This window comes from Heptranchias perlo, chromosome 31 (genome assembly GCF_035084215.1).
Source record: "Heptranchias perlo isolate sHepPer1 chromosome 31, sHepPer1.hap1, whole genome shotgun sequence".
Lineage (NCBI taxonomy): Eukaryota > Metazoa > Chordata > Chondrichthyes > Hexanchiformes > Hexanchidae > Heptranchias > Heptranchias perlo.
The window spans coordinates 24879800-24898966 of NC_090355.1; the positions used below are offsets into that span (position 1 = coordinate 24879800).

General features: G+C 39.4%; 1 protein-coding gene across 1 annotated transcript in view; it reads left to right on the forward strand.

Moving 5' to 3' along the window:
- ttll11 (tubulin tyrosine ligase-like family, member 11) overlaps positions 1 to 19167 on the forward strand; it is a 147946-nt gene that overhangs the window by 43705 nt on the left and 85074 nt on the right. The window contains exons 4-5 of the mRNA XM_067969752.1: positions 11776 to 12351; positions 17648 to 17743. Coding sequence (XP_067825853.1) covers positions 11776 to 12351; positions 17648 to 17743 — 672 coding nt within the window. The remainder of the gene's footprint in view (positions 1 to 11775; positions 12352 to 17647; positions 17744 to 19167) is intronic.

Sequence of the window (19167 nt, forward strand, 5' to 3'; positions counted from 1 at the left end):
AAATTTGGCTAGAGCCTCTGCTGTCTCCTGACTTCTTACTATGTAGACCTTCCACAAGAGTTTGTGGATTTGGTATTGTCATTAATTAGTGCTTCATCCCACATCCTGTCACTTGACGAACAAAGCCTGATTATCTGAGAAAATAGACTGTTTAGGGGAGTTACTTACCAAGCAGCCAGCTACTGACAGGTTCCAAATTTCTTACTATAGATGATCACAAAAAAGGAAGGAATCGTGGAGAGAGCCTGGGATATTGATGCACACAATTCTTGATGCATTATGCACTACCTGAACAATCAGTGAAATTCTTCCCTGTTTCTGAAAATTTCACTGAGTAATGGTATTCTAAGCGATATATAGGTACAGAACATGTCTGAAAGTGCATTGGGAAATTATATAATGCCAAAGGCTTGTGTATCCTTCATTTCTGGTATGAGGTTGAAAGGAAGTATATAAAGCTGTCAACTCTGCTGAACAAGACAGCAATGCGTTTCGAATGCACTTTGAAATTAATGACTGGCAGCTACCTGCAATAATGTTGGCTGGGGTATTAAAGAAGCCAATGACCTAGAAGGTGAGCAGTGCAACGATCTACACTGGCACTTGTGCTGGCCAGGCAAAATTTATGTCTGCATGAAACTTCTCATCCTTTTTTAGATCCTTGACCTGTTCATGTAGCATCTGCTTGTTGAATCCAAATCTACAATAACAGTTGGTGTCATCTGGTCTGAAAATAATTTGCTGTCTGTAGATCCTTGGGGATTGTGCTCTTTCCTAAAACTTCTGTGTCTTTTGAGCAAGTAGACATATTATTTTGGTATGGTTGCTGACTGTCTGCATTACTCATTCAAAATAAGTTCTGTTCAAGGTTTTAATACCAAGAGAAATGTCTTACATAGTGGCATATATAATGTACACTGCAGTGCTGTAGATAATTTACAGAAGCCCAGCAGCATCATTATGTAATAATATATGCAAATAGCAATGCTACACAAGACTTGCAATTGGACATGTGTGCAGTATTTTTCTTTTAAAAAAAGGAGAGTGACATCACAGAGCTAGAAAATCTTGAAAACATTGCAAAAATAGAATAGAATCTTGCCTGAAACAACAACATTGAATTTGTGGTGAAGCCATAACCACCTTTGGGGTTTGCTTCATGTGGTGTCTCAATGCAGCTTGAGGGTTGAATCATTAATATATTATTAGAGCTGTCATTAGTTAGGCATTGTATGTGGGTGGTCTTTCAGGCACATTTCGGTGTAGTGACTATTAATTTTTTAATGCCCGAGTGTCAGTAGATGTAAAGACTTAATGAGGATTTTGAAAATCCCTAGTCATGTGGTTTGTAAATAAATTTAGTGAAATGTTTTTCTATTCATTTGATACCTCAGTCACACTTTCTAAATATATACAATTCAGTAAGCTCATTGGTGACATTTAGTGGCAGAAAATTGATGCTAAATACACTTCTTTTTTGCAGACATTATTCAGAATTTTTTTCTGCAGGTAAATTGTAATCTACCTTGAGTGTCCACATTTAAAGGGCCTTCAGAATTCTTTCAGGGAACCTGAGTTAATGGAGCTGCCTGCTCTGAAAACTTTAGCCCTGATATTAACCTGGAGCAAGAGGCGAGCATGAGACTTGTCAACGTGAAGCCCAGGCCGTTTTAACTCCTGGGCCGGGCCGCGTTAGTATACTTCAGGCCTGAATCCCAGCCGAACCTGGTATGCATGATGTGGAGCCGGCAGGTGGGAGCGTAGCGAGCACGGCAGGAGACTGCCGCCTGGGACCTGCCCACAAAGAAACCATTAAAAAATAAAAACTACTTGCCTTTTTGGCCCTCTTCTGGACCTGCACTGCCTACCTCACTGGAAAAAAGTTAAAATGGCATCAGGGTCTGAGTGACATCATCCGACCCCAACTTTTGCATTTCAATTAAGCCCTCTCCTTCCTGGAGCGAGGAGCTGACACGCTGCCTGAAACATGCCTGCCAAAATTCTGAAAGGTGCGAAGCCGACTTGGATGCAGTGATTCGCACGCTGCCACAATGTTAACCCCCTTCATGCCCTGTTCTCTTCAGGCGTGAGGGGTTAGAATCGGGGCTTTTGTTTCTACCCCTGCCATTCACATGGTAACCTGAACCATTGTGATGTTTTTGCTTTGCAGGGCTATTAATGGTTTTAAAGAAACTTTGAAAAATCCTGTTAGTTTTTAGCCCAACAGAACAATGTGATGATGTCATTGCATTAGTGTCAGCCTTGGCTCAGTGATGGCATTCTTGTCTGAGTCAGAAGATTGTGCATTCAAGCCCCACTGCAGGATTTGCATGCTTAATCTAGCTGACACTGTAGTGGAGTACTGCATTGTTGGAGATGCCATTTTTCGGATGAGATGTTAAGTATCCGCATATTTGCCATCTCAAGTAGATGTAAAAGATCCCATGGTACAATTAAAAGATGAGCAGGGGAGTTCTCCCAGTGTCCTGGGCAACATTTATCTCAACCAACACTACCAAAAACAGATAAACTGGACATTCATCCCGTTGTTATTTGTGGAACCATCCCACCATGTTTGCCTAAAAAGCAACAATGGTTACACTACAAAAGTAATTCATTGGCTGTAAAAAAAAACTTTGGAGCATCCCGAGGGCTATAAAGGTGCTCTAATAGTGCAAGTTTGCTCGTTCTTCCAACAATCACTGCTATTCAAAAATTAATTTATTGGGCGTGGAGTGCTTTTGTATATCGTGAGAACGTAATACGGTGCTATGTCAATGCAAGGTCTTTATCGCTAATTATATTGTTTCACAAACATCTAGTAAATGATCATCTTTATTAAACAGCATGCGCTTGCCCTTTAAGTAATTTGGAGCCAATTTCCAAAACAGTTGCAATTTTTCGAGATCATTTGTGACTTTGAATTGCAAACCAACCTTAAGACATTTCCGCCAGATAAACCTATTTCACATTGTTGTTAGTATCTTGTGAGAACTGGCTCAAGATACAGCTCTTCCTTTTGTCGACAATCGTATCCGGAATCCCAAGCCGCAGCTGTAGGAATCATTTCATAGAATGGTTACAGCACAGAAGGAGGCCATTCGGCCCATTGATCCCGTGCTGGCTCTTTGTAAGAGTAATCCAGTTAGTCCCATTCCCCCGCTCTTTCCCTGTAGCCCTGGAAATTTTTTCCCTTCAAGTATTTATCCAATTCCTTTTTTGAAAACCACGATTGAATCTGCTTCCACCACCATTTCAGGCAGTGCAATCCAGATCATAATTACTTGCTGCATTAAAAAAAAATTTCCTCAAGCCGCCTTTGGTTCGTTTGCCAATTACCTTAAATCTGTCTCGACCCTTCCGCCAGTGGGAACAGTTTCTCTTTATTTACTTTATCTAAACCCTTCATAATTTTGAACACTTCTATCAAATCTCCTCTCAACATTCTCTGCTCCAAGGAGAACAACCCCAGCTTCTCCAGTCTATCCATGTAACTGAAGTTCCACAACCCTGGAATTATTCTAGTAATTTTTTTTCTGCACTCTCAACAAGGCCTTCACATCCTTCCTAAAGTGCGGTTCCCAGAATTGGACACAATACTTCAGTTGTGGCCAAACCAGTGTTTCATAAAGGTTCAACATAACTTCCTTGCTTTTGTACTCTAAGCCTCTTTTTTTAGCTACTTTCTCAATCCTGCCACCTTCAAAGATTGTGCACATATACCCCCAGGTATTGGAGCATGAGGGGGAGGATCCAGTTGCCGTGGTCCACGTAGGAACCAATGACATAGGTAGAACTAGGAATGAGGTTCTGCTGAGGGAGTTTGAGGAGCTAGGGTCCAAATTAATAAGCAGAACCTCAAAGGTAATAATATCTGTATTACTATCTGAGCCACGTGCAAATTGGCATAGGGTCAAACAGATCAGAGTGTTAAATGCATGGCTCAGAGTGGTGTGGGAGACAGGGGTTTCGATTCATGGGACACCAGCACCAGTACTGGGGAAAGAGGGAGCTGTTCGGTTGGGACGGGCTCCATTTAAACTGGGCTGGGACCTCGGCAAACTAGGGCGGTATATAGGGCATTAAACTGAATAGGGGTGAGCGGGAAGGGTTCAAGTAAGGGTAAATTTATAAATCTAAAGAGAAAGATCCAGGCCACAGAGTAGTGTTATGACAAACAGACTGTGTCAGGAAGGGACAGAGAGTTCAACGGTAATAGTGCATCAGTGAACAAGGTCAAATCAGGGAAAAATAGTAAAAAGTTAAAATTAAAGGCGCTTTATCTAAATAAACAAAGCATTCGTAACCAAATAGTTGAATTAATGGCACAAATGGGGATAAATGGGTTTGATCTAGTAGCTGTCACTGGTTGCAAGGTGACCAAGGTTGGGAACTAAATATTGCAAGGTACTTGACCTTTTGAAAAGACAGACAAAATGGAGAAGGAGATTGGGAGGGTGGGATAGCCCTGATGATAAAGGATGACATAAAGACAGTAGTGAGAAAGGATATTGGCTTGGAAGATCAGGAAGTAGAATCAGTATTGGAGGAGATAAGAAATAACAAGGGGCAGAAAACACTGGTGGGAGTAGTTTATAGGCCCCCTACTGTTGGACAGAGTATTAATCAAGAAATAATAAGAGCCTGTAACAAATGTAATGCAATAATTGTGGGGACTTTAATCTTCATATAGACTGGGCAAATCAAATTGGCAAAAGTAGTTTGAAGGACGAGTTCATGGAATGCATTTGAGACAGTTTCCTAGAACAATACATTGTGGAACCAACCAGGGAACAGGCTATTTTAGATCTCGACTTGTGTAATGAGACAGGATTAATTAGTAATCTCACAGTAAGAGATCCTCTGGGGAAGAGTGATCGATAGAATTTCACATTGAGTTTGAGAGTAACGTACTTGAATCCAAAACTAGAACTTTAAACTTAAAGCCAATTACATAGATATGAGGGGCGAGTTGGCTAAGGTAGATTGGGAAATTAGATTAAAAGATACAATGGTAGATAAGCTATGGCGAACATTTAAAGAAATATTTCATAATTGTCAGTGAATATACATTCCATTGAGGAATAAAAACTCCACGGGAAAAGTGATCCATCTGTGGCTAACTAAAAAGTTAAAGATAGTATTAGATTAAAAGAAGAGGCTTATAATGTTGCCAAGAAGAGTAGTAAGCCCGAGGATTGGGAGAGTTTTAAAAACCTGCAAAGGATGACCAAAAATTTGACAGAGGGAGAAAATAGAATATGAAAGTAAACTAGCAAGAAATATAAAAACGGATTGTAAGAACTTCCACAAGTATGTAAAAAGGAAGAGAGTAGCGAAAGTAAACGTGGGTCCCTTAGAGGCTGAGACAGGAGAAATTAGAATGGGGAATAAGGAAATAGCAGAGACGTTAAACAAATATTTTGTATCTGTCTTCACAGTAGAAGACACAAAAAACATACCAGAAATAGTGGGGAACCAAGGGTCTAATAAGAGTGAGGAACTTAAAAGTAATTAATATTAGTAAAGAAAAGTACTGGAGAAATTAATAGGACTAAAAGCCGACAAATCCCCATGACTTGATGGCCTACGTCCTGGGGTTCTAGAAGAGGTGGCTGCAGAGATAGTGGATGCGTTGGTTATGATCTTCCAAAACTCCCTAGATTCTAGAACGGTCCCAGCGGATTGGAAGGTAGCAAATGTAACACCGCTATGCAAGAAAGGAGGGAGAGAGAAAACAGGGAATTACAGGCCAGTTAGCCTGACATCAATAGTTGGGAAAATGCTGGAATCCATTATTAAGAACGTAGTAATGGGGCACTTAAATCATAATATGATTAGGCAGAGTCAAAATGGTTTTATGAAAGGGAAATCATGCTTGACGGAGCTTTTTGAGGATGTAACTAGCAGGGTAGGTAAAGGGGAATCAGTGGGTGTAGTGTGTTTGGATTTTCAAAAGACATTTGATAAGGTGCCACACAAAAGGTTGTTACACAAGATAAGGGCTCATGAGGTTGCGGTAATATATTAGCATGGATAGAGGATTGGTTAATGGACAGAAAACAGTGGGTAAGGAATAAACGGGTCATTTTCAGGTTGGCAGGCTGTAACTAGTGGGTTGCCACAAGGATCAGTGGTGCTTGGGCCTCAGCTGTTTACAATTTTTATATTAATGACTAGGATGAAGGGACCAAGTGTAATATATCCAAGTTTATTGATGATACAAAGCTAGGTGGGAAAGTAAGCTTTGAGGACACAGAGTCTGCAAAGGGATATGGCAGGTTAAGTGAGTGGGCAAGAAGGTGGCAAATGGAATATAATTTGGGAAAATAGGTTATTCACTTTGGTAGGAAAAATAGAAAATCAGAATATTTTTTAAATGGTGAGAAACTCTTGAATGTTGGTGTTCAGAGAGATTTGTGTGTCCTTGTACATGAAACACAAAGTTAACATGCAAGTACAGCAATCAATTAGGAAGGCAAATGGTATGTTGGTCTTTATTGCAAGGGGGTTGGAGTACAAGAGTAAGGAAGTCTTGCTGCACTTGTACAGGACTTTGGTGAGACCACACCTGGGGTACTGTGTACAGTTTTGGCCTCCTTACCTAAGGAAGGACATACTTGCCTTAGAAGCAGTGCAACGAAGGTTCACTAGATTGATTCCAGGGATGAGAGGGTTGTCCTTTGAGGAGATTGAGTAAAATGGGCCAATACTCTCTGGAGTTTAGAAGAATGAGAGGTGATCTCATTGAAACATATAAGATTCTGAGAGGGCTTGACAGGGTAGATGCTGAGAGGCTGTTTCCCCTGGCTGGAGAGTCTAGAACTAGGGGGCATAGTCTCTGGATAAGGGGTCGTCCATTTAGGACCGAGATGAGGAGGAATTCCTTCACTCAGAGGGTTGTGAATCTTTGGAATTCTCTACCCCAGAGGGCTGTGGATGCTTAGTCGTTGAGTATATTCAAGACTGAGATCGATAGATTTTTGGACTCTAAGGAAATCAAGGGATATGGGGATTGGGCGGGAAAGTGGAGTTGAGGTCGAAGATCAACCATAATCTGATTGAATGGCGGAGCAGGCTCGAGGGGCTGTATGGCCTACTCCTGCTCCTATTTCTTCTGTTCTTATGAACCCCAGCCTCAACAGCTTTTTGGGGTGAGAGTTCCAGATTTCCACTACCCTTTGTGTGAAGAAGTACTTCCTGACATCACCCCTGAATCTTTGCCACTGGACTCAATCTCCACTCCATCCACCACCTTAAACATTCACTCCCTCCACCACTGGTGCACCGTAGCTGCAATGTTAACTATCCACAGGAAGTACTGCAGCAACTCGCCAAGGCTTCTTCGACAGAATGGCGAAGCAGGCTCAAGGGGCCAAATGGCCTATTCCTGCTCCTATTTCTTATGTTATGTCTCTCTGTTCCTGCACCCACTTTGGAATTGTACCATTTAGTTTATATTGCCTCTCCTCGTTCTTCCTGCCAAAATGTATCACTTTGCACTTTTCTGCGTTAGATTTCATCTGTCATGTGTCTGCCTATTCCACAGCCTGTCTATGTCCTCTTGAAGTCTATTGCTATCCTCACTGTTTACTACACTTCCAAGTTTTGTATCATCTGCAAATTTTGAAATTGTGCCCTCTACACCCAAGTCCAAGTCATTAATATATATTAAAAAAAAGCAGTGGTGCTAATACCGACCCCTGGGGAACACCACTGTATACCTTCCTCCAGTCCGAAAAACAACCGTTCACCGCTACTCTCTGTTTCCTGTCATTTAGTCAATTTTGTATCCATGCTGCCATTCCCCTTATATTCCATGGACTTCAATTTTGCCGACAAGCCCATTATGTGGCACTTTATCAAATGCCTTTTGAAAGTCCATATACACAACATCAACTGCATTGCCCTCATCAACCCTCTGTTGCCTCATCAAAAAACTCAATCAAGTTAGTTAAACATGATTTGCCTTTATCAAATTTGTGCTGGCTTTCCTTTATTAATCCACACTTGTCCAAGTGACTATTAATTTTGTCCCTGATTATCGTTCCTAAAAGCTTCCCCACCACCGAGGTTAATGTAGATATCAAATTTAGGGCTAGCTGCTCCACAGCATGCCAGCCTTTAAATGTCAGGGAAAGCTTGAATATAAGGCTAAACTAACAATTACATTTTGATTGTTCCAGACTGTTATGGGGTGAGGTAGAGGGCACTGTTAACAAGTACACCGATTCAACACCCCATAAAGGTTACTCCAGGTTAAAAAAGAAACCAAAGCACCTAAGTTATAAATCAAAGCAGTGTTCCTTCTGTGACCAGAAAACTCCTTTACAGTATAAAATCAGATCACCCTAGCTCAAGCAAATAAGTTGGAGATGAAAGAAGGCAGCTCTAGTCATCATTTCTTCCAAGCTTTCTGCCTTTCACCCATCCTTAGAAGGGCCAGTAAACTGAAGAGATAGCAACCCATGTAAACCAGGCTAAAAGATTATCGTAGATGCATAGTTGAAGGGACCACCATTAAAGGCTACTATCTCCTTTTCAAACATTCCAGTATAAGGTTCAAGGATATTTTACCATTGATTTGTCATTTCATCCCCCTCCCCCAGGACCATATTAACAGGCAGATGCTTTACTATCTGCACAAGCTGTAGGGTCAGTGTGACAAGGAAGGTTGAAGACTGTTCTTGTTTTGTTTTCCTAAAACGGATAAAGTTTGTGCTCTAATCTGGTATTAAGTTGAATGTATGGCATGTAGATCTAAAGGATGAATATTTCCACAATTAACCATTGCAGAACTGTATACAATTGTCTCTGGTGTCAGGTACATGGTTTCACTACAAGGAATTACAGTTTGACCAAGCCTCAGCCTCCAAGATTCTTTACACGTGTCTGCTGAGTTTAACAGACTGTAGTTGGAGTATTGTGTGCAATTTTGGGTAACCTGTTATAGGAAGGATATAAAATCAATGGCAAAGGTGCAGTCTAGATTCATTAGGATATTACTAATGATTAGGATGGTTACATTTATGAAGAGAGACTCAAAGTTAATGACGAACGGTCGTTGACCTGAAAGCTAATCTTACCTTCCTCTCTCTCCACAGATGCTGCATGACCTGCTGAGTGTTTCCAGCATTTTCTGTTTTAACTTCAGATTTCAACTATCTTCAGTTTTTGCTTTTTGTGCAAAGTTAATGTTTTTTTTAAATAGAGCTAAGAAGTTTAAGTGGTGATCTGATAGAGTTCTTCAAAATTATAATTAGGTAAATAGTTTGTTTTCACTGGTTGGTGAGATAGTAACAAAGGGCATACATCTAAGATAATCACAAATAGAATTAATGGGGAGGTGAGAAAAAAAATCTTGATGCAAAAGGTAGTTAGAATGTAGAATTTTCTGCCACAAAGTATTGAAGCAGAGTCAATAATTTATTTTCAAAAGGAATTAGATAGTTGCTTGAATGTGGGAGTTGCTGGACGAGAAAAGACCAAGATCCATCCAGTTTACCTTCTACCATCCTGACAGTCACAATATACAATGATAATGGAGTTAATAGCAATCAATCTTTATCAATACGTCTACATATGTGTTGAGTGAACTGATCTCAGCCAGAGCAGTACTATAATTCATCTTGATTTCTTATGGCCCAAGTTCCTGATCCCAATTGGTATCCAATAACCCCAGCTGAAAATTGTGTGTAAGGCACTGGGTGAGAACAGGATCAGGCTCAGGCTCAGCTGTAATGTTTCCCTCGCACACCACTACAGCTACTGTTAAATAGTCAGTTGATGCCCCATAAAAACTTACACATGAATATTCACTACACTAGAGGGCTACCAGTACTTATGAATCCTAAGCATGAGTCACTACCTTCAAGGCAGGAAGGGGAAAAGAGCAAGAAAATGCTATCTTTGTAAAGCATCTGAGCCAATGGTTTTGCAAAGGAAAGAAAAATGGTAATTTAACATCTATTTACCTTCAAAAGAATGCTGAAAAAGAACAAATAATACAAAGCTTGCCCTTTTCCTTGTAGCACAATACGTGTTTAAAAAAAAAATAACCAGGCCGGATCTCGGCCTCAACTCTCCACAGTAGCAAGAATACCTCATTATAAAAACATGAGGTATGTGCAGTTTTTTTTAATTGCAATTTTTTTTTGCTACGTGTTGACATTTTTTACATTCACCATTCAGCTAACCAATTTCATTTATTTTCAGTTCATGCACCATGAAACAAAAATATTAATATTACAGTAATAAATCTACTCAGTTTACATGTGTTTATCCCTCTATTTCCTCTATTCTGTGTTCCCTCCTCCTTTTCTAACTTGTATTTGAATTTTACTCTACATCCTATTACTATTCTAACTTTTTAGCTATTTTTTACTTTTTTTTTACTTTCTTCTGCCTTCTTACTCCCATCTATTGTGGAGGCTGATTTTTTTTTAAAATAAAGGAGTTTATATTGGTGACTTGGTCAATATTTGACATGGAAATTGTGTCAAAACCAGGAAGTACTTGCTGCTGATAAATAAAATGTCGTTTTCCAGCAATATGAGGATTCATGTTACAAAATGTGCTTTTAGCCCCAGATAATCAAATAACTTATTGCCCAGTTGTCATGTTGGTACAGAATTGTTTTAGTAGGTATTAATATCTAAACATTTATTGCTGCTACAAATAATGAAACTGATTTAAAAGACAGTTTCTCAGATTTGAAACATTCAACACAGTAGAACCATGTAGGTTTACAGCATAGGAGCCATTCAGGTCATTGTGCCTGTGGCTTTTTGTTGCAGCAATCCAAAACCAATCCTGCTGCCCTACTCTCTCCCTTTAGCTCTGTATCTTCCATATAAACTTGCAATTATATAGCACCTTTAATGTGGAAAACCGTCCCAAGGTGCTTCTTCCAGAAAGAAAAGAACAGAGTGGGAGAGTTAAGAGGTGATTGAAAATCTGGTTGAAGAAATGGCTTTTAAAGGAGACAGGAGAGTTGGAAGAGTTAAGTTCAAGACACTGGGTCTGGGTGGAGTGGAGAGCGGGATGCACAGATGACCAGAGTTAAAAGACAGGAAGGAATGTAAGGTAGAGGAGATTAGAGGTATGGAGGAGTTTGTATATGAGGACAAGGATTTTAAATTCGATGCATGGATGATATGGAGCCCATGTAGGTCAGTGAGGATGGGGGTGATGAGCAAGCAAGACTTTCTGCAGGACAGGACATTGGGATGACATTTTGGATAAGTTGGAATTTATGGAGGGTGGAGATGAGAAAACTAGCAAGGAGGGCTTTAGAGAAATAGAGCCTAGAGAGGACGCAGATGTGGACAAAGGTTTCATTGGAGTGAGGATGGACACAGCTTGGTTTTCAGTCTGAGTTGCTGAGGAGGAAATGGAGCTTTTTGTGGCAGCCAAAACACTGGCTTCAGTCTTCCTGATTTTAATTGAGGAAATTATCACTCATCCATTACTTGTTGTCAGAAAGATACTCTGACAGCACAGAGATGAAAAGCATTGGAGACATCCAGTATCTTTTTTTTAGGATGGAGTCAAAGATGGTTACAATCTTTAACTTTAAAGAAAATGGTAGCAAGGATAGTTTTAGCAGGACTGTGTGTGTAATAAACTAAAGCAGAGAACTCTTTTTGTAAATAAGCACAAACCTTCTGGAAAAAGTTGGTGATTAATGATCCTTTTATTCATTGCTGAGTATTTGAAAAGTTGTTCTTGCTAAATAAACCATTTAATGTTAACTTTAATTATTTTGACATGTAGGTACGTGTGTCAAAAGAAAATGATTCATCTTGGAAGCCTACTTTCATTGTAAAGCCAGATGGAGGATCCCAAGGTGATGGAATCTACCTCATTAAAGATTCTAATGATGTCCGAATGTTGGCCAACCTCCACAGCAAGCCGGCAGTGGTCCAGGAGTACATCAGCAAGCCATTACTGATTGACAAACTGAAATTTGACATTCGATTGTATGTTTTGCTCAAGTCGCTAGATCCACTGGAGATCTACATAGCCAAAGATGGACTATCTAGATTCTGTACAGAGCCATATCAGGAGCCTTGCAGTAAAAATTTTCATCGTGTATTTATGCACTTAACAAACTATTCCCTCAATGTCCATAGTGGGAATTTCATCCATTCTGACAGTGTAAACACGGGAAGCAAAAGGACTTTTTCAAGTATTCTGGCCAAGCTTTCTTTGAGAGGCTATGATGTGAAGAAAGTGTGGTCAGATATTATCACATTAGTAATTAGGGCTATTATTGCACTGGTTCCTGAATTAAAAGTTTATCATCAAACATATATTCCTCCAGGAAAGCCTGGACCTACATGTTTCCAGGTCAGTATGATGTATTGCACGTCCTTTATAATACTGCAGTTTTAAGGTCCATGAAGTTCAAAGTGTTGTGAATTTTATGTTTAAGCCATTGGCTTTCTTTACATTGCTTAGTTTTTAAGTTTCTCCTGCCGCACCCCCCGCCCCCCCATCCCCTTCACCGATCGTCTCAGACGTCTTACTTTCCAGAAGGCAACTGGGTGTTTTTGTCCAGTCCTCTCCCAAAGCTCATTTGAAATGAGTTGCTAGGGGGTGTATGAGAACAGCACGGGATTAACTCTTTCTCTAAGGAAGTATCTCACCTCTGCTTGGTATTTTCCGCAGCTTCATTTAATTTTGGAACTATGCATTGATGCTATGCACTATGCACTGAGTGCTGAAAGAGTATAAAAACTAGAGTTATCCAGTACAGAGTATAGCTGCCAGTGATTTAATAAATAAAATGATACATCAGTAAAATTTAACTTAATTTGTTAACCAATAAACTGGAAGATACTGGGGTAACCCTCAGAAAAATGTTATCTATTTACAGAGGTGTTGATTATACATCTCCGTCACAGTCCAGACTTTTCACAACAAAGGAAGCGGATCTGAGGCTAGGGTTACAGGGAGCCAATGGGCATGAGTCAAAAGCCACAACAAAAATCTGCACCTAGAATTCTGTCTTCATAAATAAGACAAGTGGTCAAAGCTGTCCCATGACTCACCTTCTGGGTGCCAGAAATACGCAGTCACTGTAGGAAGATGTAGTAAAATAAATGACATGACAGCAGCATGGTGATGCAGGCAGTCGAACGCCTGCTTCCCAGCCAGCTGTATGTATATTTGAGTCCTGGAATGCCTGTCAATCAAGCCCATCTGGCACTGTATGGAGCCTTCAGTGGCTAAAGGGATCAGTGTGGTATGAAGTGATGCTACTTCTTGGGGAGAGAGAAAAAATTGTTTGGCCTCGTTGCAAGTTCATCTCCTTGTGGTTAGTCATTAAGCAGCATTAATGACAGGCATGGCGAAGTCTGTGAACCTGATGAAAAATTTAGGATAAATATATTTAAAATAAACTAACCAAGTAATACACTCATACACAAACCATAATTATCCCAACAGTTTTCTGTTCAATTATATACCATGGGCTATTCTTTGTGAAAATAAGTTATGTTGCTCACAGTTTTTTTTAAATATCCACTTTTATAAATTTTGCACAATTTAATACAAGGTCAGTATATTTCAGTTCATGTTTATTCAGTTTAGAAGTTTAATTCTGCATTGACTATCTTACTGTTCGCAACTATATCATCTTTACTGTTTTTTAAAAAAATGATAGAAAACTTTTCTAAATATTTTGAAATATTGAAATTCATTGGTATAGTGAGGCTCTGTGAATACTTATAAAAGTCTGCCTTATACTAAACTGTTTTGCAGGTTTGCTCGTATTCTATCTATAATTCATTAATTGGCTGCTTTAATTATAAATTTTTAGGAAATATTGATATGTTATAGTAATTTTAGTATGGCTTCATATTTTGTACAGGATTCATTGGGATAGCCAGTTTTACAATTTCAATAACTGTGAATGCAATGACACATCAAAGGAGCTCAGATTATGTTGTAAAATATGAGCAATTTATCAGCATCATCAAAACTCAGATAATGTTATTTACCTGGAACACTCTTCTACTCAAATTTGTTGTGTATTCCACTATTCCTATAACAATTCAACTTTAAGAATACCTTGGCTATAACATACATAGCTATCACTTTGCAATTTACAATATCATTGGATATTTCTGGCTGAATTTCATTTACCTTCAGCAAACTTTATAGCAATACTTGAAATTCTAACCCTTAGAATTTCCTGTACTCAGCACAGAAATGCAAACTTTTTTTGTTACACACGCACTTGCTGGTATCTGAAAAATCACCAACGAACAGAATACCCAGAGGTTGTTACAATCTATACATGGATGTTTTTTAACTGTCAACAGCTGAATCTTTTGCTGTTTGTGAACAAACGCAGCAAGTCTCTGAAGTGAAGGGCACAGGGGCAATATTCAGTAGCAATACATGAAATTTTAATAAGCAAAACGGAAACCATGAATTAAGTAAAATTCTAGTGGACTAGGTTCTACTGTGCACCTCAATATGACACTCAAAATGGTCACTTCTAAACAACATATTGGAACTATGGTTGTATGCATACAAACATAAAATACCCTAGAGAAAGAAATGTAGGCCCTGAATTTCATAAACTTCATAGCAGCAGTGCTGCATTATTTAGTGGTCTGGCAAGAACCACCAATACTTGCATAATGAGAGGAAGGAATTGTGAATCTCCGTTAAATCTGGGTTTGATTTACAGTTGTCCAGTTGAGATCCCTGACCTTTTACCACCAGGCCTATTGGAGAGAAACTTATTTCTGGTTTAGCCTCTCATTTGTACTGCAACTTGCTCCACTGCTTTGTCCAGTAACAAAGATTAATTTGCACATCTTCACCATGGTGTCAATTTGGGCAGCATTCAACACTAATCTCAGAAAGCCGTTGTTAACATTGTTAAAGTCTGAATTATTCAGAATTACCTTCTGAGATTAAAATCCTTATCAGATGTAGTTTCATTTTTGAGTGATATTATTGTGTTGCTGTGCTAGTGACTTCACTCCGTAAGTACCTTCTGCCATGGTGCCTTGGAAAAAATGATGCAATGCCGTTTTTATTCCTCAGTTGCGCTGAAACTTTCCGGGAAATTCTGGACCGTAAAAGCACTGCATGTAACAGAGTGGAATACTAATATGGAATTTTTAAGTGGACCGTGCAGCTCAAACTGAAGTCATAGTGTGTGATTTAAAAGCAGAAATATTATGTTTAATATGCTGACATATGTATTATTACACAGAATTACATAGAAATTACAAGACTGAAACAGGCCATTTGATCCAACCAGTGCATATCACTGTTTATCCTCCACACACCTTTCCCCCCACCCCCAACCGTCTTAATATTCCTTTTATTCCCCTTTTCGTTCAACCATTGTCTAACCTATCCTTAAATGCTGACATGGTCTGTCCTTCAATCACTAACTCTAGTAATGCATTGCACAGTCTCACAACCCTCTGTATATAAAACGTCTATAGGAACATAGGAACAGGAGTAGGCCATTCAGCCCCTCGTGCCTGCTCCGCCATTCGATAAGATCATGGCTGATCTGTGATCTAGCTCCATATACCTGCCTTTGGCCCATATCCCTTAATAGCTTTGGTTGCCAAAAAGCTATCTATCTCACATTTAAATTTAGCAATTGAGCTAGTATCAATTGCCGTTTGCGGAAGAGAGTTCTAAACCTCTACCACCCTTTGTGTGCAGAAATGTTTTCTAATCTTGCCCCTGAAAGGTCTGGCTCTAATTTTTAGACTGTGCCCCCTACTCCTAGAATCCCCAACCAGCGGAAATAGTTTCTCTCTATCCACCCTATCTGTTCCCCTTAATATCTTATAAACTTCGATCAGATCACCCCTTAACCTTCTAAACTCTAGAGAACACAACCCCAATTTGTGTAATCTCTCCTCGTAACTTAACCCTTGAAGTCCGGGTATCATTCTAGTAAACCAACGCTGCACTCCCTCCAAGGCCAATATGTCCTTCCGAAGGTGCGGTGCCCAGAACTGCTCACAGTACTCCAGGTGCGGTCTAACCAGGGATTTGTATAGCTGCATCATAACTTCTGCCCCCTTGTACTCTAGTCCTCTAGATATAAAGGCCAGCATTCCATTAGCCTTATTGATTACTTTCTGCACCTGTTCATGACATTTCAATGATCTATGTACCTGAACCCCTAAGTCCCTTTGGACATCCACTGTTTTTAACTTGTTACCATTTAGAAAGTACCCTGTTCTATCCTTTTTTGATCCAAAGTGGATGACCACACATTTGTCTACATTGAATTCCATCTGCCACAGTTTTGCCCATTCACCTAATCTATCAATATCCCTTAGTAATTTTATGTTTTCATCTACATTGCTTACAATGCCACCAATCTTTGTGTCATCGGCAAACTTAGATATGAGACTTTCTATGCCTTCATCTAAGTTGTTAATAAATATTGTGAATAATTGAGGCCCCAAGACAGATCCCTGCAGGCCTCCACTAGTCACATCCTGCCAATGTGAATACTTACCCATTATCCCTACTCTCTGTTGCCTTTCGCTCAGCCAATTTCCTATCCAAGTCCGTACTTTTCCCTCTATTCCACGGGCTTCTAACTTAGCCAACAGTCTCTTATGTGGGACCTTATCAAATGCCTTCTGGAAGTCCATATAAATAACATCCATTGACATTCCCCTTTCCACTACTTTAGTCACCTCTTCAAAAAATTCAATCAGGTTTGTCAGGCATGACCTACCTTTCACAAATCCGTGCTGGCTCTCCCTGATTAACTGAAAATTCTCAAGGTGTTCAGTCACCCTATCCTTAATTATCGACTCCAGCAATTTCCCCACAACAGATGTTAGGCCAACTGGTCTATAATTCCCCAGTTTCCCTCTCTCTCCTTTCTTAAAAAGCGGAGTGACGTGCAATTTTCCAATCTAGAGGGACAGTTCCTGAATCTAGAGAACTTTGAAAGATTATAGTTAGGGCATCTGCAATCTGCTCACCTACTTCTCTCCTGCTGTCTATGCTAAATCTCTGACATTTAATCTTATGTCTACATCTCCTCATTCTAGATCCCTCAACCACTGAACACAGTCAGTTTCGAAGTACTCTACTCCATCCCTCCATTTTAAATGTCTCTATCGAATCACCTCTTTATCTTCTTGGTTCTAATGAGCTTTTGAGCTTCTTTTCTCATATTCCCTCCTTGCTTTCTTTATCCAATTGTTAACATCTTTCCTTATCACACTCTCTCATTTTTATCAGAACTCTTCTTCAATTTTAGTTTGTTACTAGCTCCTTTATTTATCCACGACATTCTGAAACTTGGCATAATCTTTTTTAATATATATGTACACTGCAATTTTGCAATCTCCTTTTTAAAAATATCCCATTGTCGATTTACAATTTGTGTGCCAATTTCTCTTTTCACCTCACCTCAGCTAGTTCACTCCTTTCTATAATTTGCCATATTCTAATCTGCTGCCCTTTTTATTGTACTAACTTTTTCCCTTCCTATTGGCACCTTAAACCATATCACATTATGGTCACAACTCACCCACATTTAGCTATAAACTGATGGTGAAGATGATGGTTAAGATGATTTACTGAATTGTAATCGCCACTACTTTATCAAATTCCATTTTTGTTTACGCAGATTTTAGGATTTGATATTCTCCTCATGAAAAACATGAAGCCTGTTTTATTGGAAGTGAATGCCAATCCCAGCATGCGAATAGAACATGAACAGGAGGTAAGGGGCCTAGAGCCAGTTGGTACATTGTGAAGTGTTTACCTTAACATATCAAAGGAAAACATTGACACAGCTGGCTAAGATGCTATTTCAGTTGCTATCTCAACCCTTAACACGAGAGTTCAAATCAGCCTCAGAAAAGGAGATGAAGATTAATTATGATTTGGTAAATGTGACTGATGCATTAAGTTGGCTAGAAGTCCCCAATGCCATTTAGTGACTTGAGTGGCTCAGTTAAGACTTCCTCTGTAGCGCTCCTACTACGTCCCTCAGTTACATCGTGCTGCACCAATATAACATTTTCTTCAGCACTATGTATGTTAAATTTAATTTTTGATGGGCAGAATGGCCTCCCTTATTGATACCTAGCTTTGTGAGCAGACTATGTTTGAAAAAGGTTGTTCAGCTTGTGTATTCAGACATGCTGTGAAGGTAACATGCTTGCAGTTTGAATCCATGCTTTTTGGCAACAGGATACCAATTTGAGGGGTAACATGCACTTGCCCTATTCATTGTTTTTCTCTGGTGTAGGTATTCAGGTTGCCCTGTTCTGATACAAGCGACTGCAGATTTTCTTTGAACCTCTATGTTGAAGGTGTTTATGTGGAGCTCACTGCAATCAATTTAATACAGAAGTGTAAAGTACTGTACATCGGAAGGAGAATGGGTACCACATGAATGGTAGTGAAATAGCTATGTGTGAAGTTGAAAGAGACCTAGGAGTCTTGGTAGACTTGTTGCTCAACATGTCCAACCAGTGCAGAGCAGCCAATAAGGAATGTTGGAACTACATAGTCAAAACAGTAGAATGGAAGTCAGAGGAAGTCATGATCAAATTGTACTCCTCTGATCAGATTACACCTCAAGTATTGTATCCAATTTTAGTCACCATGACAAAAGGGGAATATTGAAGTGTTAAAGGCAGTGCAAAGATGAATCACAAGACTAATCACTACTGTTAGATGTCTGAAATATGAGGAAAGACTATGGAGATTTGGGCTTTTCAGCCAAGAAAGGAGGCATCTTAGAGGTACATATAAGATAAATTATTTTAATTTTATTTTAAATTAAATCACAAGCAGAACAAGAACACCAGTTCAAACTAGTGAAAGGTAAATTTAGGAGCGATGTCAGGAAATTCTTCTTCGCACAAAGAATGATCAACAGTTGGAATGGACTTCCTGATGGAGGCAAAACTCTGTAATCATTTAATAAACAATTGGATGCTACAATGAAGGGACTTCAGGGTATTTCTGGATGGATGCATTAAATTAAGTGCCCTTCCTCATCTGTAATTAGCTTGTGAAGTAGGCTGTTGTTACGTGGGAAACTGGTATATTGCATTTCTTTTCAAGTTGTAAAATCCCCTGGTGAATTATTGGAACATTTTGTGGTCATTGGAAGTGGATAAGTTCTTACAAAAT